General features: G+C 45.0%; 2 protein-coding genes across 2 annotated transcripts; one reads left to right on the top strand and one right to left on the bottom strand.

Moving 5' to 3' along the window:
* The first annotated feature begins 1,194 nt into the window (after positions 1–1,194).
* On the top strand, positions 1,195–5,704 carry LOC127305678 (protein YABBY 3). The gene is given in 9 exon segments (XM_071818740.1): positions 1,195–1,837; positions 1,929–2,032; positions 2,034–2,091; positions 2,139–2,189; positions 2,326–2,506; positions 3,007–3,055; positions 3,468–3,543; positions 3,737–3,814; positions 5,406–5,704. Coding segments are annotated over 9 exon segments (876 nt in total). The 5' UTR covers positions 1,195–1,639; the 3' UTR covers positions 5,487–5,704.
* A 2,063-nt stretch (positions 5,705–7,767) lies between these two features.
* LOC127333888 (uncharacterized) lies at positions 7,768–8,211 on the bottom strand. The gene has a single exon (XM_051360332.1). It carries the CDS (start codon positions 8,209–8,211, stop codon positions 7,768–7,770), a length of 444 nt encoding a protein of 147 aa, XP_051216292.1.
* Positions 8,212–17,539: the final 9,328 nt, after the last annotated feature.

Here is a 17,539-nt window from a genome sequence, read left to right as displayed (position 1 = left end):
AGAACATCAATTGGTAGCACACCGTAGTTGCTATTCTCTAAAGAAGTTGTCACACCGGATCTAGCTTTTGACGAGCTCACAAATCCTATTTAGTTTGAAGACTAACGCAGAAGGTTCCCATGTCATGTGAGGTTTGTGGTCAAATGCATCCACTCAAATTAGGACTTGCGACTCCACCTCTACATTCCCAGTCAGCACTGACGAAGCAAATGGTTCGGGAGATCTATCTACCATGACGTTCTACGATAGGTCAACACCGTAAGATGAAACTTGTATCCTACAAAACTTTGTCCAGCACAAAATGAAAAAACTTTCATTGGATGATTTCACGAATAAGGGGGGTGTTGGTTCAAGAAAGAGTACTGCCCTTTATAGAAACAATCCTCGAACAAGCAATCGCCCTTACTCGTGGTGTGGAGAGCAATGAAAATCACGCATTACCCAAACAATCTATAGTGGGAAATGTAATATAATCGTAAGCATCAAAATCACACATTACGACATAAACTTATCACAATAAAAAACATCCTAAATAGAAAATCATCTAAATAGACACTCACTAGCAAAGTAGCAATAATTGCCATCAGATCCATCCAAATCAAGGGTGGGAGGTTTCTTACCGCCACCGGACAAGTGGGGGGATGTATATGGCAACTCAGGAAAGATGAAGAATGTGCTTGCCGCTGACGACCCTGCCGTGCTCGTCAGTGAAGTCGATGAAGACTGAAGAGGATCCTGCCATCTCCATGAAGCTCGAATGCATGAAATGGTGGTTTTGAATTTGGACTGTGAGAGTGGCGGCTATAAATAAGGTAGGACTTAGGTGAGCGGTGAGTGAATTTTTGCCGCCGCATTTCCGATGCAGCGCACGAGCTCCTTCCATCTCCATGGTTGCACGAACTTGTGTGTCGTGTTCACGAATGACTCCGCAGAAACAGCCGATTCGGCAAATACCTTGCGGGTTTGGCTGAAGAGTGTTTTGACCTTCCGGTCGGCACGGCCCAGCCCAGTTTGCAAATATCCAGCCACGCCTCTAGTGTATATTTCTCGTGGCATGGGAGAAGTGAGAGGTGTGTATGGAAGCGGTGACCTGGTGAGGGAGAAAGGCCGATCACAAACTCGTCGCTCGCCTGATTACCTTAGCTAGACACAGATGCGGCTGCCACTGTCCCTCATTAGTCATTGTTGACCAGAACTCCCAGGACACACCCATATATCTCCTCTCCCATCACACCAGCACAGGCACCAACCAACCAAACCCCCTTCTCCCCCTCTCTCTCTCTCCCTCTCTAGTTCCCACCCAAATCGCAGCAGCAACAAGAGATCCGATACATACTAGGTTCTGTTGCATCACACATCAGTCACCCCAAACCATCAAATCACCAGATCATATACACAGACACGCCCACCACCCGTCAAATCACACCCAAACGGAGGGAGGAGGTGGGGAAAAGGAAGGCGTGAGAGAGGAGAGCAATCAGTTAGCTAGGTCGCTTGCCGCCTTTGCCACTCGCGTCCATCCATCATATCCCGTTCGCTGCCGCGTCAAATCTGTCGTGCTACTCCGGCTCAACTCTCGCCGCTCCGGGCAGTTGATTTGCAGCTTCTTTCACCGCCTGCGATCGATCCATCGTGTGGCATGTCGTCTTCGTCCTCATCAGGGGCTTCTGCCGCCGCCGCGTTCACGCCAGTCTCCCAGCAACAGCAGCAGCAGCAGATGCCGGCAGAGAACCTCAGCTCGGTGATGCAGCTACCGGCACCGGTGCAGGAAGAGACACCCTCCGACGCCGAGCAGCTCTGCTACGTGCACTGCCACATCTGCGACACCGTCCTCGTCGTCCGTGATCAAACCCCTCTCCCCCTCTCTCTTCCGCTTCTTTCTCGGAAATTTTAGTATCGATTTAACGGGAGGTACTGGTCGTTTGCAGGTGAGCGTGCCGAGCAGTAGCCTGTTCAAGACGGTGACGGTGCGTTGCGGCCACTGCAGCAGCCTTCTCACCGTCGACATGAGGGGTCTCCTCATGCCGACCACAGCCACCGCCACCCCCACCACCACTGCGGCTATGTCCGCCAACTCCGCCGTCACCACCAGCACCAGGACGTCTCCTCCACCGGCCGCCGCTGCCGACCACCGCCAGTTCCACTACCCCAACTCGCTCACCATCCTGCCTCCCCGCCACTCCCTCCTGGTAATTAACGTGTCGTTCTTGCATGCATCAAAATGGGCTTGCATTCTTCGTGCTGAGATTTTATTGCTGCTTACATGTGGATGTATCCCTATGATTCTTGATGCCCTCGATCGTGCGCCCGTGTGCATGTACGCAGGATGAGATATCCAGCCCCAACCCGAGCCTGCAGCTACTGGAGCAGCACGGACTCGGCGCCCTGATCGCCGCTGCAGGCGGCAGGAACGCCGCCGCACCGGTGCCGCTGCCGCCGCCAGCCTCGGTGGGGAAAGGACCGGGAAAGGAGCCGTCCCCGCGGACCAACACCGTCGTCAACAGACGTGAGTAGTATATACAGCCCGCATCCACTTTGCCGAATCTTCAACAACTATTCTTCTCCTTCGGATTTCCATGTTTTGTCTGGTTTCTTGAGATCCATCTCCACTACTAATTTGTCTAGAGCTTTGCCCATGCTCTCTCTGGCCGGAGAAGAATGGCCGATGTACATGAAACCTATACACTCTACCTGTATAGTGTAGGCGCTAGCTAGCTGCAACAAAGTGCAATACCCACCAACGGCACCACTGCACGCTCTCGACTGTACGTCCACAAGAGAAATAGAGTGATAGAAACAGTCCGTCCTTCTCTCTCGAGCCTTTTTTCACTGTGGGCGAATTGACGAATAGTAGATGCCTTGCTCCTCCAGTCTCGCATGTCTCCACTTGGAAGCTGCAACAATGGCAGGCCGGCGCGCGATGCTGGGGTGCGCCAAAGAGCTGGCAGATTAATCTGTCGTGGAAGTATGGCACTAACACATGCCCCTTGCTTTGATTCTCTGCAGCGCCGGAGAAGAGGCAGCGCGTCCCGTCGGCGTACAATCGCTTCATCAAGTAAGTACTAGTGGTACATTTCTCTTTCCTAATTAAGCTGGCTGTGCGAGTGCTGGGTCTCGGTCTCACGGCATCGCCATTGCCGCTTCGGTGGCAGGCAGCAGCCGGCCGGGGCCGGGCCGGCAGAACTGCACAAGTGAGCACTTTGCAGACGCAATATGCAAAGAAGCCTTGTTTTCTTTTGCTTTCCTCCTCGTGGTCGTCTCTCTGACTCTCTCTCTCTCTCTATCTCTATTCTCTAACTCACTCTCTCAGTGTCTCTCTCTAACTTAATGAGACATAGCAAATGATGCAATGGTGATGGCGCAAATAATGGGCGTATTGTCGTTTGAGCTGCTGCTTCTGACGATTTCCATTCTTTTTTCTTTTCTTTTCCTTGCTCTGGTCCTTTTTGGGGGAACGGAATTTGCAGGGACGAAATCCAACGCATCAAGGCTGGCAATCCCGACATCTCGCACAGGGAGGCCTTCAGCGCGGCTGCCAAGAACGTCAGTAAACTGCCCTAATTTCACCTACATCTTTCTCTTTCTCTCACTATCCCCTGCAGGCTGCAGCTCTCACCTCTAGGGTTTTGCTCAGTCATGTGCCATCACTGTTTCTAGGGTTTCCCACTCTTTCATCTGAATTCGATGATTGGTTTCTAAACCTTTGTTTGGCGTGGTGGTTTTGTTGTTGATGCAGTGGGCTCACTTTCCGCATATCCACTTTGGCCTCATGCCGGATCACCAGGGGCTCAGGAAGACCAGCCTCCTACCTCAGGTGACTAATCAACCAAACATCGCTTATACAATTTACCTTTTAAAATACAGCACTGTACTCCTATCAAATGGTACTAGCTAACCAAAACTCGTGTGGAGTATGGTTTTTATATTTACTAGGCCTCTACAGTAAATTTCGAAAGCAATGCATGTATCCACACTAATCATCAGGGAACAGTGGAAAACTACTCAGTTAAGATGATCAAAGGTATTTACAATTGCAAAAACACGCAACAATTAAGTGGGGCATTCTTGTGAAAATTTCAGTCAGGCCTAGCACCTTGATTCATCAGCCAAAAAGAACATACATGAGATAAACCGACCTATATAATGGTGAAAATAGAGGTGTAATTTAGGTTAACAAATGTGCACACAATTTTGTTTTGTACAGCTTCTGGTTGGAAATTTGCAACGTGTGACAGACTGAGATTTATTCCATATATTCTCGCTGAATCGAGGAATAGCAAACCACCAAAAATATATATTTCCACATAAAAGTGTATATGTGTCATTTTTATGGGCAGAATTAATCACCACTAGGATGTATCCCTAGGTGGGGACATGCATGGCAGTCCCAACTCCCAACTGCTTGGACTAGCTTCAAGTCTAGGTCAGGCAAAGGTTTTCCAAAATACACTTTTCAAAAATGACTAATTGTAAAGGAGACCATTGTCATGCTTGCTTTGGCCTACTTTAGAGTTGTTTGAATTTTTTCCCTTTTTCCTTTGTGCATATGCGATACTTTTCTTCCCTTCTAGTAATAGAATGAGCACCTCCTTCCGGCCTTCCAAAAATGATTAATTGCCAACAAGAACCAAATATTTACTAATATATCTTATAAACCTGTGTCGCCCCTTAATAAATAGATGATGTTTTCTGAACGCATGCAACTAAAGTTTATACTAAAATCACGACATTATTATGGATCGAAGGGAGTACATTCGACTATTATACGTGAAAAATTCTTTTTATTTGTCCAAGGTAATGAAAATTGTTTCATACTACCATAGCTTCTTTAAGAGAATATTCTTATGATTGATACTTTTCCTAGCTACTCCCTCCATCCACAAATAAGTGCACATCTAGCTTTTAGTCTAAGTCAAACTTTTTTAAATTTTGACCAACTTTGTAGAGAAGCAACATATATGAGAAATCAAATCGAAATATTATGAAACTACATTTCAAAACGGTCTAGTGGTGCTAATTTTGTGTCATAAATATTGCTACGTTTCCCCCTTCAAGTTAGTCAAATTTATAAAATTTATCTTAACAAAAGGTAGATAGATGTACACTTATTTGTGGACAATGGGAGTATGTCCCTGATGTCTCTAGATATCACCCTGGCTATTTCAAACGCATTCTCACGTATAACTTTCTCATGTGGAGAAAATATTCAGTCCTCTATTTGGAAAATCAATGATCCTTTTTCCCTTTGTAATGAACAGCATCCATACTCAGTACACAGTAGACATCATTTAACTAAGCACACGGTTGAAACTGCTCACGCTTTATTTATTCCAGCTAAATTAACTACCAATGCATGATGTCTTTCTGCTAACTGAATGTCAACCCCCTTCTTGCTTAACTACCAGGATCATCAGAGAAAGGACGGCCACGGGCATCTGAAGGACGGGCTTTACGCTGCGGCCAACATGGGGGTTGCTCCGTACTGATATCAAGCTAGCAATATGCAAGGCTCCTTAACTATAGCTAGCTCCTACTACTATATAACTATCAGGCTGTCTTTAGCTAGGGATCCCTCCCTTGTTAAGCAATTACCTCAGTTCCTATCATCGTATGACCTATAATTAAGTGATCATATCAGTTGATCTATGTAGCACTCTGCAAGCGCCAGCCATTTTGCTCAATCTAATATCTATCTTGTTAATTAGTTCTTGGCAAGAGCGGTGCTCCTTGATTATCTCCTTTTCTTCTTATTTGTTCTTCACGTGCGTGCCTTAGTCTTTGTTTGTTTCCTCTTGCTATGCTTGCAGCCGCCGCTCAAATCCAAGCTCATAGCCTGCATGTGGCTGCTAGTGCTCCAATATGACTATTCCTCATTTTGTGTGTGCATGTTTTTCTTTCTCCCTTCCCTCTTGACTTACTCCTACACATACACACTGCCATTCGATGGTTCAGTCTCTCACAATATACTCCAGGATTTTCGGTACGTCTCTTGTGCACATTGATTCTCCACTGAACATCTTCTCTCGCTAGATATCGCCGGCTTCTGTGTACATGCATGTTGGCCGAGAAAAAGCAGTAGCTGCCGGCCAACCAGGCAAAGGCGGCGGCCATCCGTAGAACGAAAACCTAGTGGTGGATCGTGCCGTCCGGCGGGCACGCCGGTGTCAACGCCACGCAGCGCGCGGCTGGACAGCACTTTAAAGTTAGAGCGGCCAGTGGCTCGATCAGAGCGGCAGCGGCGCCCATGCATGCATGAATGTGATGGAGCTTTGGCTTTGGTTAATTGCGATGCTTTTGTGGTTTGCGCATGTACACGCCCGTTCTCGGGCAAGGAGGGTGGACTCTGGAACACAGGCGGCGAACGTTATGCGGGTATTTTTATCTGATTTTTCTTATTAGCTGGATTAATTTTCTTTTGTAGAGCTACCGTGCATGTACATGCACATACGTAGATCTCCATCACCCTCATTCCTTTTCTTTTCAAAATGAAGGTTGAAAACCCATCCTCTGCATTAAAAAAATATTCGCACGGCTTTGTTTATCTATCATCAACCTGTCAAGAGTTTTTTTAATAAAGGGAATATATTAACATTGTGAAGATACTCATTACGTCCAACCTTTGCAGCAACGCAATACCCTAATGGCATCACGGATGCACACATCCAAAGAAGAAGAAAAAAGTTAAAAAAAAAAAGGAAAAATCCCGCTATAGTGTTGCCGACTTGCAGTCCTCGCACCAGCAACATAACCACCAAGACAACATCTGAAGTTGAAGTTCTCCAAAAGCGACGCCTCCAATAAGTAAACGATGCACACGCATCGTCATTGCCCGATCGTAGATCTCGAGTTTTCACCCTGATGATAGTCTCTGCTCTCAAAGAAATGCATTAAACAAGGCCATTGTCATGCACAACAAATTAGGGTCCGGCCATGAATTTTCACCCTGAAAGGTAAGACTTTGAACTTCACATGTGTTGTCGCTCCCACTTACAAACCGTTGCTACAAATCCTGAAACTCCAAGCAAGTTCCTCGTCGATGCAAAGGCTCAAATCACCATTACTAGTCCTCACATCTCAACTTCCATGACATTATCCGCCTCTGATTTCACCATATATAGAACCAAACATGTCCCATGAAGGCAACAGATAGCAGAGCTTCACATCACTCTCTCCTGAACGAAACAGTTTATTAAAAAACATGGGGCTACGAACGAATCTCACCCGATCCAGAAAACTTCAAGCATAACGTGCCCATGGGAGTTCGCCGGCGGAGCTTTCCGGAACACGACACTTCGAAATCAAGGATAATATGTGTACACATATTTGTATTGAGATTCTACAAAACATTAAATATGATAAAACTATGATACTAATTCATGATACTATGCAGTGTAGGTGTCGTATCATAAACTAGTATCATATGTATGATACTAGTCTATGATACTTATCATTGTGACTAGTCTAAGAGCATCTACAGCAGACATGCGCTAGGGCCGCGCTCTAAAAGAAAATTATACAGTGTTGGTTTTCACTTTTTTGGTCGCGGGTGCGCCTCTAGTTTTTTCAGAGGCGCGAAAAATACAGCGCGGACACAACGCTTTACCAAACGCTGTAAAATTTAGCGCCAAAAACAAGTTTTGCATCCACATGATTGAAAATGATTGAAAATAAGATCAAACATACTACTAAAAATACATTTTAAAACAACGAATAGGAACGAAGTTCAGTACCGATGACTCCGATGAACCCAGTCGAGACCAAATCCACCTAACGTTCATCGTTTTTGTCGATGGTCGCCATACCGGCTTCCTGCGCCTCGATGAACCGCTTGCGCGCGTGAATGCCCTCTTTCTCCGCCCTATGCTCCGCTTTCTTCTGCGCAAAGAAGGCGCGCTCGTCGAGGACATCTTTCGGGAAGGCGGCGGCCCACGCCTCCATGGCACGTTCATCCTCCTGCGCAATGGTGAGGCGGCGCTGCTCGGCGTTGACGAAGCCGTTGAAGCCGACCAAGAACTCCGCCTCCGTGAGCGACTCGCAGTCGTTGAAGTTGAGCTGCTCGACGGTGTCAAAGGTGCTGAGGGTGGGGCGAGCACCGCTGCCGCGGATCTCCGTATAGAACGTGCCGCCTGGCATGCACGCCGATGAAACTGGGTGCATGGCGGCGACGCGGTCTCGATGGCAGTGGTGCATGTGGCAGGTGAGAGGGCACATGGCAGACGAGAAGACGACGTGTGGTGGGAGGGAGTTTTCAGCGGCGGTTAAGGACGCGTCGTGCGCGAAAAAGCTCGCGCCAAATCTCCCGCGTGTGCGGCCGGTTATTCTACGCGCGGCAAAAAAATTAGCACGCACGTCTGTTGGAGCGAAAAATTTCAGAGCCGACACGCTAAACTTGGCGGTTTTTACCGTGCGGGACGTTTTTGGCGCGTCTTATTGGAGATATTCTAAGCTCCACATTTTTTTTGTGGAGTGGAGCTCCACATTTTTCTATGGAGTGGAGCAGCCCCTGGTTCATTTCACCATAGTTGTAGTTCTTACTATCTAACAGTTCCGTTTTTCGTCCCTTTTTTTTAGCGGATTCCCTTTTTACGTCCCATGCAAATGTCTAACGGCCCAGCCACTTGAGAGATCCCCCAATGGGCCTTCTCTCTAGTCATCGGCCGGGAACGGCAATCCCTATTCATCGCTTATTGCGATGTGTATATGGGGCTCCGTACAAGGATGGATTACATGGGCCAACCCATTACTAGCGATATAGTCGTTTCCGGTTTTTCGTTTATCACATCGTTGTCTGCATCCTGGTCTTCTACGGTTTTCTTTTTGCTGTTCGGTTATTTTCTTATTTAGTCCGGTTTTCTTCTCCAGTTTTTTCTATCTTTTTTGACTTTCTTTTTTCTAATACGAACAATTTTAAAATCTGAACAATTTAAAGTCTAAACAAATTTAGAATTTGAACTTTTTAAATTTTGGATGTTTTTTGAAACTAAACAGTTTTTAAATTTTTACATTTTCAAAGCTGAACATTTTTCAAATCTGAACATTATTCAAATCTGAACAAATTTCTAGTTTGAACATTTTTTAAAATCTAAACAATTTTCTAGTTTGAACATTTTCAAATCTAAACAATTTTTTTGTTTAAACATTTTTCGAATTTGAAATTTTCAAGATCTGAATATTTTCAGAATAATTTTAAATTTATCGTATTTATAATCTGAATTGAAACTAGCAAAAAACCGAAAACAACTGATAACAACTTGGATCGAGCGACCCGCGCCTGAGCGTGCCACCATCGAGCGGATGTAAATGGGCCCCGGCCAAGGTCATTTTCGCTTGAGCAATCCGATTTCCTTGCATCGCTTAAAGCGATATACAGGACCTCCCGCCGGGAACCCAGACAGCTGTCACAACTAGCTCAAAATAGAACTGAGACGGATCGTATTTGGTGACCAGATCGGCACCTACCGCGCGCCGCGGTATGGACCAGCCCAATTAACCGTTGACGTTTTTTCCTGTTTGCTTTATTTTGTTCTCCTGTTTTTTGCTTTTTTATATCTATTTCTTGTTTATTTTTTATAAACCTTGAAAAATGGTAAGATATAAAAAATATCAAATTTTGAAAATTGCGCAGATTAAAATTATTCACATTTAAAATGCTCAATCTAAAAAAGTTCAAATTTCGCAAAATATCAAATTTTGGAGAAATGTTCATTTTCGAAAAATGTCTAATTTGGAAAAAATTAAATTTTTGATAATTTTTTTATCTTCAAACATGTTTAATCTACAAAATTAAATCTCAATAAACGTTCAAATTTTGAAAACAAATAATTATGGTTTTTAAAAAGAAGTGGGAAAGGAACAAAATAGAGGCAATAGGGGAAAAGGGAAAAAAAAGAGGAGGGGAGGGGGAACTGGGTGGTACACACAGACAAAGTCGACATATAGAACTCCCCACCCCCCCCCCCCCCCCCCACGAGTGTGAGGTTTTTTTTACAATAGCATGTATGAGATGTGCTTTTCTATACCTAATAATACATAGGATGCCACCGTACCGTTTCGTTCTATTTTTTTAACCTCCGCGAATGCTCAAGGCGATGGGCTACCGTCACCAGTGTTGCCCAATTAGCCCGGTCTTGCCTCGTGCCTTGTATGTCTTCATTCCCGAGCAGCCCTGTCGTGGCTACCGAAGCGTCGTGGATACGGTCGCGCGCCACCGACGGACATCACGGTCGAAATCGAGGGCCTCACGCGGCGAGGACCCAAACCTGTAGGGAGACGGAATGGAGGGACTCACGTGGCGACGACCCGAAACTGGGCGGCGGCAGCAAAAATCCAGGGCATCGCGCCGAAATCCAGGGCCTCGTCCAGCATCGGCAACATCACAACTGAAGGGTCTGGCACGGTGGCAAGCCCAACCTGGACATCGGCGGCCACTGAAATCATGGACCTCACGCGGCTGGAGTGGTTTCCATGTCGAGGAGAGGCTGGGAAAGCTTGGCTATCTTGCTAGAAGCCAGCTAGGCAGCTGGGTTGGGGAAGGATTGGGGCGAAACGCGATGTTTCTGCCCCTCGGTTGGGTCGGGGATAAATTAGGGTCTTCACTTCGTCCGGACGGAGTAGTATCAGTCAAGGGTGTGTTCAATTCTGGAACGGGCGTGGGATGGAATGGAATGGTTCCGTTAAAGAGGATTGGAATGGTTCCATCCCCGCGTTCGGTTTGGACAAAAAGGGATACGGAATGGTACCGTTTTTTGTTCGGTTGGAGGAATTGGAGAGCAGAACGGAATGTGGTTAAACTAAACTTTTGTCTCAAAATCATAATTAACAATGGAAAATAACCTTTTAAATCTTAAAATCATAATTAACAATGCCTAATGGCTTTTTTAATCTCAAAATCGTAATTTATATTATTTTTTGTTCGGTTGGGGGAATTTGGAGAGTAGAACGGAATGAGGTTAAAGTTTAATCTTTTATCTCAAAATCGTAATTAATAGTGGCAATTGGCCTTTTTAATCTCAAAATCATAATTAATAACGACTATTTTTTTGCTGGATTAGTGAAGTGCTTCGTAATTAATAGCGACTAATTAACAGCCATTCCACCACATTCCACCGGTGGAATGAGTGCATTCAGCATATGGAGAGAATATTCTATTTTGGCGAACCACTTGGTTATGTTTCATTCCACAACCGAACACAAGTTGACTCTAGGTGCGAAACGGTTTCGTTCCATTTTATTTGGTTCTGGAACCAAAGACACTCCAAATGGCAGGAAAACAGCAAGCAATAGGAGGACGAATCGCGATGTTTCTGCTTGCATATCAGCCAAAATTTAGAGTGGAATTGTAGCAAGCAATACTTTAGTTTGTCCAGTTACAGTACTGGACTAGAACACGTCGTGCTACATTTTGCGTGGTTAGACGATGATACGATCGATTCGATACGGATTGTCTTTGTAACCTTGTTTTTCACTGTGTATAGATACGTTTGCATGTAAACATTGTGGTGCTGTCCTGCTGGATGGTGTAAATAGCAGCGACACAGAACATCAACAGAAAAAAGTCTGAGAGTAGCTTGGGCTATCCCTATTCCCGCTTATAGTAGGAGCGAATGAAGCGTCGGAGGTGGTGGGCCGGCTCATTAGCGCCAAGTCTGTATGATTTTTTCCTTTTGGTTTCTGGTTTTTTGGGCTTTCTCTTTCTCAGATTTTTTTGGTTCTTGTTTGTTTCTTTACGGGTTTTGATGGTTTTGCTGGTTTCGAAATTTATTCAGATTTGTTTTTTTTTTTTGATTTTGAAAATGTTTAAATTTGAAATTTATTCAAATTCCAAATTTGTTTAACTCTCAATTTAGATTTTAAAATTCTTTGTTCAAACTGTTCGGTTTTGAATTTGTTTGATTTCAAAATTTGTTCCGTTTAGAATTTTGTTCGGATTTTGAATCTAAACTGAATGGAAAAAAGAAAGAAAAAACGGTAGACTTATTGGGCCACGTTTGAAGTGACTCACGAGGAAGAACCTTAAGCCGAGCAACCCTTCGCTCCCGCTAAATGCGGTGGATGGGCGCTCCCAGTAGCTTGTGGGGTTAGTGGGGAGAGGCCCGGCTGGGCCTTGGGCCGATGCTGGCCTGCTGCGTCCAGGGATGATCAAAATAGACTGCTAAACAAAAGTAGAAAAAAGACAGTACATATGAATATATTTTTTTCCGAATAGTATACGTATGAATATGTTAGGTTGAATAGTCCCACCTTGATCTCTTACAGAAAGTATCACCACTTTATATACGTTCATAATTTTCTTGGAGTATAACAAAACTACCTCGGGAATCAAGTAACAACAACGTTTGATAGATCTGGGGATCTGAAATATAGGGGTTGCTCTGAATGACAAGAGAAGTATTAAATCCGAAAATACAAAAGTATAAGTTAAATATCAAAACGAAAAGGCAAACCCAGGTGGTTACGCGGGTTCATCGGTGTTGGGACAAAAACTTCGGCGGCAGATGTTTTATCGATTTTTTTAATTTAATATTCCAATGCAACACACATATACTTTTGCTAGTACAGAACTCAATACATCAAATGGAAACTACAAAAGCATAGAGTTCATAACCGGCCTCCCTATATATGTAGGATGGAAACACACCAATATTGAAAAAGCAGAATGCATAATCACTCATCTTTACTATTAAATTGCTTGCGGTCTGGTAATTCGTACGTCGTGACTCCGGGCCGCGCACGGCTTAGGTACAACCGTAGTTACATTGCTCGCCGCTTCCCTCTACCTTTCCGAATCATAGACGGTGCTGAACTCTTGCCCTCACCTTGGTACCTACAACACCATGGTCCATGGCATTCGAATCACCGGTGGTGGCCGTACGTGAAATTTCTGTTTTAGGGTTGATGTGCATGGTCCAATCCCACATGCCTATCACATGGCCTTGTTATGCCAAACTTCCAAAGAGGATCTTTCCAAAATTGACGACCATGTAATCCCTTCACATATTTTAGGAGCTTCCAAGGTTTAACCTTCCCCTATTCCATAGTAAATTCAGGATTACCCTAAAACTAGGGAACAACTTTGTTGGCTTGTTTGAATTCTTAAGATTTTCTTTGCATGATTCAAGGGTTCTCCTCCTTCTGACCAATATTAGCATCACTTCGTGTTCGCACCGTATTCGGTCTGTATCTCTTTCTAATAATGTCTGCTTCCGTTTTTGTTTTGGGGTTTATATATTTATTTTTGCTTCCGCAAAAAATGTGAAAACAAACGCACTACTCAGTCCGTCCGTGTTGGGTAGATTTTCATCCTACTTTCAAAGCGCCAGGGTAAGCTGGCCCGCGGATTATTGGATCTTCTCTCCTCGTGGTTCATGGAATGTGGAGTGGGGCCTTCGACGTCTTGCCCTGCCGGTTTGCAAGAAACAACCTAGGAAGACCTAGTCTGATTTCATGTGTCATCGATCTCCACAGCCCCATTCTGGAAAGGATTGATGGGGTCAAACAGGAGTTTTTTCTAGGGTTTTTTTAAAGTGGGTAATGGTATGAGTATCCGCTTCTGGGAACATACCTAGTTAGGAAATACTTCTTTGGCTCAACAGTATCTGTCTTTTTATAATATTATACACCATAAGAATGTCACAGTTGCACAAGTGTTAGCCCAAACACCGCTGAATATTACTTTCCGAAGGTGTTGAGTGGTAACAAATGGACTTCATGGTTACAATTATGTCGGAAACTCATGATGGTAAGTTTGAATGAAGAGGATGATCGTTTTGTTTGCAAGTTGACATCTAATGGTTTTTTACACTGAAGTCGATGTATGAAGATCTTATGTGTGACCATACCCCTTTTCTAAGAAAGTATCTCTGGAAGAAATTCCGCTTAAGATTAAGATTTTCATGTGGTTTTTGAGTAATAAGGTTCTGTTAACTAAGGACAATCTAGCCAAACGTCATTGGAATGGGTGTACAAAATGTGTTTTCTGTGGGGAACAGGAGACAATTCAACACATTTTTATTGAATGCTCTTTAGCTAAGCTTTTATGGCGTACGGTTAATTTCACTTATGATCTTCCACCTCCGACAAATATTACTAATATGTTTGGTAATTGGTTAAATGGAGTAGATAGACAATCTAAGTCTTTTATCCAGATTTGGATTTCTGCTTTATGTTGGTCTATTTGGAGGGTCAGAAATGATATAATTTTTAATAAAAAAGTCTCTTTTCATTTTGGGTTTTCTATTTCCGTGCCCTCGGGTCCTTAGTTGTACTCAGTTTTCCCCAGGTCCTTAGTTTTTCTTCAGTTTTCCCCAATCCCTTGTCTAAAACCCGCAGAAGGAGCTCGGACGGAGGATTCCCGTTTAGCTGACGTTGGTTGGTGCTGGCAAGTGGGGCCGCTGTTGGTGCCCCGCAGTGGACACGTCTCCACTTGTCCAGATCATTGTGGGACCCACAACTTGTCCATGTTAGCGCGTCGTACCCACAGCTTACCCAGGTGACCGTTGCAAAATGGGAGCCCGAGCCAGCCCCGTGCCCGTGCCATTGCTTCCCCTTTCTTTCCCCGCGCCCGTGCCCGTGCCATTGCTTCCCCTTTCTTTCCACGCGCCCCATTGTTCTTCTTCTCCGCCAGCGGCAGCCCTTCTCCGGCAGGCGGGTGATGTCTCGTTTCTCTTCAACCTCCCGTTCTTCATGGCCGCAGTATGGACCCGTGCCTTTCACAAGATGCCCTGACTGCCCACGCCAGGAGCCTCTGAAGCGGTCGATCTGTAAGATGGACGACAATGGCAACCATGGACGTGAGTTCCTTGCATGCGAGAGCTTGCCATATAGAGAGAGGGATAAGGTTAGATCTCGCTCCAATTTCTCTGTTTTCTCTCGATTTTCTTGTTATTCCCCCGAATTCTGGATTTCGGGTTCATGTTGTTATTTTCAGATCCTGAAGAAATGCAGGTATTTCGAGTGGATCGATGTGTACGTTCAGAGGCTTCAATTGCAGGAATCAATTGGCGCTATTGGGGAGCGCAATTTGGGAGGGGGGACTTGCTGTAGAGAATGCGGCGGAGAGAGGAGTCGTTCCGATTATGCCTAATGCTCCCAGTGCAGGACAGGTGGAAGTGAAGGGAGAACTGAAGAAAATGAACAAGCAGTTAAGGTTGACAAGGGATTAACTTGTCAATGCCTACGGGTTGTAGACTAGGGTTTAGTTGGAAGTAGAGGGCAAGTAGATCTCGAAGGTTTCAGCCGAAAAGTACTCGACGATTATGAAAACTAGGGTTTGAGAGACAATGATTCGATGCTTTCTTTGTCCCTCGACTCCCCCTTATATAGGAGGTGGAGCCGAGGGATTCGTGTTGTACAAGTTACAGAGTCCAGGAAGGTTTACAACTCATCCCGCAAGATTACAAACACCACCTCTATTACAATTCTAACTTTCCTTAATATCAACTTGGGCTTCCGAATCTTCATATTCTTCGGGTCGTGGGCCTTCAGTAAACCCAGGGTACTATCTTCGGCAGGCCCATTGGGGATGCCTATGTCAGTAGCCCCCGAGATTTTGCTTGAATCGCAGAGTCAGGGAAAATCTCCACTGTTTATTTTTACTCGACAATTTTAAAACTTCTCTATATTTCTTCTTATGAATTTCTATATTGTACAGGGATAATGGTAATTGGGACTATATTTCCAGCCCCACTCGGTGCCCTGAAAAGGAAAAGAGTGCGTCTGAAAACTCGCGGGCGTTTCAGTACATTGTATTTTTACAGAGTAGGACTATATTTCGACTCTAGACGTAGAACCGCCTGAGCTGCGCCACGTTCCAGGGGTTTTTCTCGGGAACCCCTGTCTTCTTGTCCTTCATCCTGTATGCACCTCCTTCGATTACTTCTGTGACGATGTAAGGGCCTAGCCATGGTGACTCGAGCTTTTCAGTACTTTTTTGATTTAGCCGTAAGACCAAATCTCCGACCTGGAAAGATCTTGGCCTTAACCGCCGACTGTGGTAGTTTTTGAGGTCCTGCTGGTACTTGGTGACTCGCGAAAGTACTTCATCTCGAGCTTCATCGAGTGCATATACGTCGTCCTCCAAAGCCTTTCTTGATGTATCCTCGTCATACTCTGTTACTCTTGGAGAATCATGCTCTATCTCAATTGGTAGTACTGCCTCTGCTCCGTGGACGAGGAAAAATGGAGTTTCTTGTGTTGCCGTATTTGGTGTTGTTCGAATACTCCACAAAACACTTGGCAATTCTTCTGGCCAAGTATGTCGAGCCTTTTCAAGTGGTCCCAGCAGACGCTTTTTAATACCGTTGGTGATGATACCATTGGCTTTCTCGACTTGGCCATTGGTTTGCGGGTGCCCAACTGACGCAAAGTACAATTTGATGCCACTTCCGCGCAGTATTCCTTGAATTTCTTGGACGTAAAGTTACTACCATTGTCTGTGACGATGCTGTGAGGTACTCCAAATCGAAAAACGATGCCCTTTACGAATTTGACTGCTGATTCTCCATCTGGTGAATTTATCGGCTTTGCTTCTATCCATTTGGTGAATTTATCGACAGCAACCAACATGTACTCGTATCCTCCTGGCGAAGCTTTATGCAATTTTCCCACCATATCGAGTCCCCATTGGGCAAACGGCCAAGACAATGGTATTGGCATCAGCTCTGCCGCCGGAGAGTGGGGTTTTGCGGCAAATCTTTGGCACGCGTCGCAGGTTCGTACTATCTATTTTGCATCCTCAATTGTTGACAACCAGTAAAATCCTGCTCGAAAAACTTTGGCGGCAATAGCTCGACTGCTCGCGTGGTGACCGCATATTCCTTCGTGTACGTCCTTTAGGATGATTCTTCCTTCTTTGGGTGTCACGCACCTTTGTAGCACGCCCGAAACACTTCGTTTGTATAACTCCCCTTTGATCACTGTGAAGGCTTTGGATCGTCGAATAACTCGCCTTGCTTCAACTGGATCTTCGGGTATTTCTTTCCTTAGGATATACGATATGTACGCTTGCATCCATGGAATTTCTACCATCATCACCAGCTCTTGGTCCTCTTCGTCATCCGTAGCTTCTTTGAGGGGTGCCGAAGTTTTCTCTTCCTTCGCTTTCTTTTGCGCCTTCTTTGGCTTTGTGGATCTCTCTACTATTTCTTCCCAAAATACACCTGGCGGGATTGGGAGGCACTGCGACCCGATGTTTGCGAGAACGTCGGCTTCATCATTGCTCAGCCTACTGATGTGATTTACTTCGCATCCATCAAACAGCTTCTCAAGCTCATTGTACACCTCCTTGTATGCTATCATGCTATCATTGACTGCATCACATTGGTTCATAACTTGCTGAGTGATACGTCTCCGACGTATCGATAATTTCTTATGTTCCATGCCACATTATTGATGTTATCTACATGTTTTATGCACACTTTATGTCATATTCGTGCATTTTCTGGAACTAACCTATTAACAAGATGCCGAAGTGCCAGTTCTTGTTTTCTGCTGTTTTTGGTTTCAGAAATCCTAGTAACGAAATATTCTCGGACTCGGACGA

This window comes from Lolium perenne, chromosome 1 (genome assembly GCF_019359855.2).
Source record: "Lolium perenne isolate Kyuss_39 chromosome 1, Kyuss_2.0, whole genome shotgun sequence".
NCBI lineage: Eukaryota > Viridiplantae > Streptophyta > Magnoliopsida > Poales > Poaceae > Lolium > Lolium perenne.
Note: the sequence above shows the minus strand (reverse complement) of the source record. Positions and strands in the feature narration are given on the sequence as shown.